The sequence below is a fragment of the Tripterygium wilfordii genome, chromosome 22 (assembly GCF_013401445.1).
Source record: "Tripterygium wilfordii isolate XIE 37 chromosome 22, ASM1340144v1, whole genome shotgun sequence".
NCBI lineage: Eukaryota > Viridiplantae > Streptophyta > Magnoliopsida > Celastrales > Celastraceae > Tripterygium > Tripterygium wilfordii.
In genome coordinates this window covers 6227651-6234414 of record NC_052253.1, presented here as the reverse complement: position 1 = coordinate 6234414, position 6764 = coordinate 6227651, and the positions used below count along the sequence as shown (strand labels likewise).

The following is a 6764-nucleotide window of genomic DNA, read 5'->3' as shown; positions in this document are numbered from 1 at the left end:
AATGGTGATAGTACATGTCTCTCTTAACCCATGAAAAGATTAATCACAAAGAGGTAGCCATTTGATAAGGTAGAAAAAAATTTAAAAAATTTTAAAAAAGTTAAGAATGTATTTATAGGGGTTCATGAGATTGCTGGTCTTGCATAGAAGGAAGCTGTGACAAGGTTTAACATGATGCATCTGTTTGTGTATAGACAAATAACACTAGTATTGACTTTACCTGTGACAATTACAACTATATATAGATAGTGCATTTTTAACTATAAATGTGAAGCAGCGCTCGTAAAGTCGAATGAGAGATGAATGCATAAATTAATAAGTTTCAAATCTTAACTTTATAGGTCGTAGTGACAATGATTTGCGGGTTATTACACGAACTCATAGATTTAAACTAACCATTTCCAATATCTATTTTCTCCAAACAAAGTATAAAATAAATAATAAAACGTATCAAGGTTTTTGTTTATTTATTTTTTATGACCATGATTTTTAATTTCACAATAGCATCATACTTCATCAAACAAGTTAATAAGTCTTAACAACCAAAACTAATGCACACATCACCTTGACATAATCATTATACTATCAATGCGGGCTTAATTAGTCCAATATTGGACCAAGATAATGCAGTATTTTCGCCTTTGCATACGCTCTAATATCTCGTTTTCTTGGCATTTCCTTCACCAAATTCTCCTCCTAATTAAAACTGCCATTGTCTGTCAAATTGAGTCAACCTCTACCTTCCATGGTTTCAGGGGACATTGCTCAATTTCCCCTCTAACGGCTACCTCAAACCCTTTTTTTTAAAAAAATAGTTTTAATCAATTTGTTATATAATAATTACAAAACAATAACTCATTTACCAAAAATAAAAATTAATGATTTAATTGCAATATTAAATATGGTAATAAACTAACAAATGTCAACATTAATCCTAATAATCTTGTAATGTTTCAATTTCAAATTCCATCTATCAAGTAAAATTCCAATCACAAAATGAGTGTAAATTAATTACATTTTCAAAGGCTTGATTCTTGCTATTCAAGCACAATCTAATTGCCTCCACATTCCTTGGATTACAATAAATATAAATAGTGTACGTATAGGTACATGCTTATGTGAAGTACATTGCACTTCAACTGCAGGAAATTGGTTTCTGCAGATCACCAAACACTCATTGAGCTGCAAATCTAAAAACAACATCATTTGCTCTCATCGATCATTGTTCACCACAATGGTGCAAATGGGTTTTGTTTTAACTCTCATTTTGGCTCAAGTTCTGTTTGGTTCTTTCATGGCTTCTGTGATGGCCATGGACTTGTCCACTGCGATCCTCATGCGAGTCGATCAATCGGGGAGAGGAGATTTTAGGAAGATACAAGATGCCATTGACGCTGTTCCACCAAATAACAATCAGTTGTTCTTCATTTTGGTCAATCCAGGAACTTACACAGAAAAGGTCGTAGTGCCAGCTGACAAGCCTTACATAACATTGAGTGGAAGAAATCCCTCCACCACCATAATCACATCTAATCAGGGAGGAGACATATTTCAATCTCCGTCTGTCACAATCTTTGCTTCAAATTTTGTGGGTCTATACCTTACAATTCAGGTACACAAAAGTCTTATGGATCCCGGTGTTTCATATTGATCATGTGGGACCCACGATTTTAAATCATGTGTGTCTATCCGAGCATTTGAGATATTTGAGACAAAAAGCACCGGAATCCTTAACATTTTCATTCTAAATGCAGCGTTTCAAAATTTGATCAAATTTTCATTTTTTGATGATTGTAGAACACGTTTGGAGCTGCTGGGAGAGCTGTGGCGCTAAGAGTATCAGGAGACAGAGCTGCTTTTTATGGATGTAGAATCATATCTTATCAAGACACTCTACTAGATGATGTTGGAATGCATTACTACAGAAGTTGTTACATAGAAGGAGCAACTGATTTCATATGTGGAAATGCTTTGTCCTTGTTTGATGTGAGCACAGCACACTACCTAATTAACCTCATTCAACCACTTAAATTATCTTCATTGATCAATGTTTCTTTTATGTTTCTGCTCTTAGAAATGCCATATCCATTCAGTTTCGCGAAATAAAGGATGGATTACTGCTCAACACAGAGATTCAGCGTCAGAAAATACTGGGTTTAGCTTTGTGGGTTGCAGGATTTCTGGTGTTGCACCTGCTTTCCTTGGAAGACCATGGGGTGCTTATTCAACAGTGGTTTTTGCACTAACTTATATGCCTAGTGTGATTATTCCACAAGGTTGGGACAATTGGGGTGGAGACAAATCAAAGGAAAGGTACCTACATTACACACACACACACATATATATTTCCTTCGCCAACCACCGCGAATTCTCCTTTTAACTCGTTTTTGCTTCATTAGAAACTAAATTACAAAACTTGTGTGTGGCATGCAGCACTGCATATTTTGGAGAATATCAGTGCTATGGTCCTGGAGCTGGTAGAACAAAGAGGGCTCCATGGTCACGAGGTCTGTCAAACGGTGATGCTACGCCATTCATGAATATGAGCATGATAGGGGGAGGCGGTTGGCTTCGGCCTATACCAACCAAATTTAAAAGATGGTCCGGTAAAGCTGTTGTTGAGAATGTTGATGTCCCCACTATAGGCTAGTGGAATTGGGGAAGAAAGGGTGTACACTTGTCACAAGTGCAAGTTATTCAGGGACAGGATCCGCCATTTGTTAATCTAATTTATTGTTATTTTTATATGAGAATTGAAAGTCACTATCCTACCAATATGTGTCAAGACTAATGTAGTAATATTTCAAATCGAATTGACATAACCCAATCGAATGACTTATAAATAAAAATCCAACTCTTCTCACATGACGATGAGTTTTCTAGGTCTAAAAACAAAGAGTGATGACCCATGAAAAATAAATATGCGCAAATCCAAGGCACAAAACGGATAATATCATGATATGTTTGGGTTTAGATTTCCAATAATATACACATAATCTTGTTTCATATGTCAAGCCAATTTACTCATAGCCTTATCAAAAAATAATTAAAAAAAATGCATGTCTACGGGATTTGTCACCCAAGTTAATTTTCTTAGCCTCATCTTAAAAGCTATATTTATTTGAAAAATCAGACATAAGCATTTGTTGTACATGTCATCAATACTGGTTAGACCAACTTGCTCCAGTGGGGCCTCCAGGAAGTTCACTTTTTAGTGCATACAAAAAAGCGGACGTCATGGGGTGGTTATATACATATATATTCTAGAGTGATTTTTGCCTATAGTAAAATATTATGTCAGAGTATTGGTTAGGTGGTTCGATCAAAACATTAACCTCCTATTATTCCAAGCCTAGGAGCCATACAGGCTTGCATTATCCTTTGGAGCTCCATACAGGCTGGGCTTGAAAAGCACATTTGTGGTGGACAATGGACAAGGCCCACATCAACCAATTCTGCCTCCACCAAAGGATATCCCAACCTGTTAACAGTTCAAAACCAGGAAATCCTAATGAGAATGTGTAGCTAACAACTAGCTGTATGTACACAATTCTTTGATGATAAAATTGAACACGTAGTCCAGCTAACTGGTAGTTTCCACCGTCTGTCCAGGGTTGAATCCCGGGATTTGATGGCAGACTTAAAAAACCACCTACAAACGCTTCACGATCAATCATTCCGGATAACACTTACATCCTCTGTATTACCAAGGCTGTTGGTACAGAGTTAGCCAATGTTTATTCTCTATCTACCGTCATTGCTTCTTCTCCGGGAAAAGAAGCTCACGATCAGCCGTAAGCCTACTACCTCCACGCCGCATTACTTTTTCTCTATGCAATGACATTACCCGGAACTAAAATGCTTTACAAAATGAATTGGTACAATCCTAGGCCTTTCGCAACAGGCCATTTACTCTTATAGCTACAATAGTATTTGGAACTAGAATGCATTACAAAATGAATTGGTACACTCCTAGGCCGTTCGCAACAGGTCTTTTACTATTATAGCTACAATAATAGTATTTGTCTTTATCTTCTTTTTTTTCTTGTATGCAATGCTGCACTCATTGAATATAATCAATCAATATCCCCTCCATAGTTGTGTTGATACAACTCCTGGTCCTTGGCAACAATGTTACCCAAATGAACTCATCTCTATCTGCCTCTAAATCTTCTAAGAGCTCAGAGATTCCCAACTTCAGAGTGGCCTTCCTCTTCCTCCTCACAATATCATCTTCCTTACTCACCATATCCACGCCGCGAGGCATGTGCACAAAAGTACCTGCAAACTCCCTATAGAATGGACTCATGATGCTCTCATCAACGACATTTACATACACATCAAACTTAACATGTACGTCTTCTTTAACATCAATTCCATACACAATCAAAACCTCCTCTTCTCCTTTCCCTCTCGCTCTCCGCTCCCGCGGTCTCTGGACCTTCGTTGTTATCCTTTTGTCGAGAGTTCTAGCATTAGGACTAAAATTTGCGGATAAATTGCGATCGCTTGGCAGGTGCAATTCATTCTCCCTCTCCCTCATGTTCAATATGTGATGTGCAACTTTGGGTGGAACTGATGGCTTGGGACGCCTATCGAGCCACGCAAGTTCTACCTCCTCATATGCGTACCTAAGCTTCGTAATGTTGAGAACATCTCGAATTCTGATCCTCACAAGCTGTGACTTCTCATTGTGGAAGAAAAATGCGGTGTCTAACCAGTCCGGATCGGTCATATTGACGTTGTCATGGAGGCCTCTCCAAACCTCCCAAAGGCGGTCAATATTGGTGTGATGTGCATAGAAACTTGGGTCTCTTGCAGCTGAGTAGAATACACCCATATCTTCTCTTCCCGGGAAAGTTCCACTCCCTATCCACTTGTGCACAGTATTGTGTGGTGCACTTTCTATTGTGCCTTTTCCATCACAAAACCCTGCTTCCCCTGCCTTAAGCGGACAACCCATGAAGAGCTCCATCTTCTTTGCACCAGAAACAACATGGTTGTACATCAGGGCCAAATTGTAATCAATTTGCTCTTGAGAGCTCAAACCCCGCTCCGGGCAGCTGTATTTTTCGCAACCATAATTCAAATCAACTACTTTAGAATAATGTGAAGTGTCGCGTCTATGGTTTGTAAATGGTGGATTCAAGTACATTTTAGGAGTCATCATCCCATCAGGAATGTCCCAAGCCCAGAATGGCAAAGCAAACGTGTCGTCCCCTATTAGACTCCCGAGTATTCGTTCATGAAAGTACATCATCATCCGGTGCCAAGGAAAGAACAACCATGATCTATGTATATTGAAGGGATAATTGGTAACTTGCTGGTTATATGCACCAGTGCAGTACAGGCAATGCATGTCTGCTTGACGCATAAAGCTTCTCGGATCATCGTAGGGAAGTGATTTCATGATGTCTAAGGCCTTTCTGTACTTGGAAATGTAGTTTTCATCAACACGGTGAGCCGGTCTTCGTGTCCGCAGAGGAGATGAAGGATCAGGGAACTGAAAATCAGTAACAGGCTCTTCTGATTCTGGTTTTGGAGGACAACAGTACACAGGCAAGCCTGCACGACCAAGAGATTGGTGACATGTTGATAGATTTGGACTCAACACCCAACTTTTCTCCAGATTGTGTGGAGACAACGTTCTTTCTCCCGATATGGAGAAGATTATGTTCTTCAATTCCCTAAAAATGGTAAGAGAGAAAGTTGGTTATTGTACGAACTCAACAAATAATAGTTAATGAAATATACCATCACGATAATTGTACGAAAAATACCTTAAAATGGCAAGTGCATAATGAAGTTGATTTGATTCCAAAACCCAAATAGTCAAGGGAAATGCGAACAAACTGAAGATTAATATTTTAATGGCAGGGACCCATCTCTTTGTTTCCATGATTGACAAAATCACAACCTGCTCAACAAACAAGGAGGATTCCTTCTTGTTTTAATGGTAGGAAAACACGATCAAAAATTGTAATGGCAGGCTCATTAGCACTATAACTTGCAGAAAAACAGAAAAAGCATTACCTTCTTGTGCTTCCAATAGTCTTTCTGATATATATTTTTTCTCTTTATTGTAAGGGATGGGATGAAGCTATTTATGTCCCCGTGCTACATATATATATACATAATATTGACCATTTCAATTTTGGAACGACAGATATCGATTCACCAACCGGTGCACCATTCGGTGTACCAACAAAATGGAAAATTTTGAAAAAAAATCATAGATGTGTAGTATTTAGCATGATGAATCCAATAGTATTTTTTTTTTTTAAAAAAAATCAACATGAAAAAGACATGGTAATTCTAGACCGTTGAATACAAACTCAAAATATTCGATTTTTAATCGTGATAAATTTGATATTTGTTTCGAACATAAAAAAAACCCGTTGGATTCGTCATGCTAAATACTACAAATTTATAATTTTTTTCGAAATTTTTTTTTTTTTTTTTTTGCGCACCTACCCTTCAATTGGATAAATAAATGTTTGAGAGAAAACAACAAAGATATTATAAGATGCCAATATTGGAATTACAAATACATATATGTTAGAGAAAAGGCCACGTCTCCACTTCCATACCTAACTCACCATAATACTCATGGTTTGGTTCTGTCAGTTGATATATTGATGAAGGAGAAGTCAAGCGGGATAAGGCATTGAATTGAAGGTGATCACATGGTACTTTCCACCACACAAAGATATGGAAAGCGACGGGTCCTCAGCTGCCTTTTTCTTTTCCAAGGAGAAAGTTCA

At 37.9% G+C, this 6764-nt stretch overlaps 2 protein-coding genes across 2 annotated transcripts; one reads left to right on the top strand and one right to left on the bottom strand.

Moving 5' to 3' along the window:
• The first annotated feature begins 1234 nt into the window (after positions 1 to 1234).
• Positions 1235 to 2650, top strand: LOC119991452 (putative pectinesterase 11). Its single transcript, XM_038837805.1, has 4 exons — positions 1235 to 1612; positions 1798 to 1986; positions 2075 to 2313; positions 2434 to 2650. The coding sequence occupies exons 1-4, from the start codon at positions 1235 to 1237 to the stop codon at positions 2648 to 2650; spliced, it is 1023 nt and encodes a 340-aa protein (XP_038693733.1).
• Positions 2651 to 3509: 859 nt separating this feature from the next.
• On the bottom strand, positions 3510 to 6098 carry LOC119990521 (aureusidin synthase-like). The gene is made up of 3 exons (XM_038836483.1): positions 6034 to 6098; positions 5781 to 5917; positions 3510 to 5687 (listed from the first exon to the last, which is right to left on the bottom strand). Exons 2-3 carry the CDS (start codon positions 5897 to 5899, stop codon positions 4064 to 4066), a joined length of 1743 nt encoding a protein of 580 aa, XP_038692411.1. The 5' UTR covers positions 5900 to 5917; positions 6034 to 6098; the 3' UTR covers positions 3510 to 4063.
• Between the last annotated feature and the right edge of the window lie 666 nt (positions 6099 to 6764).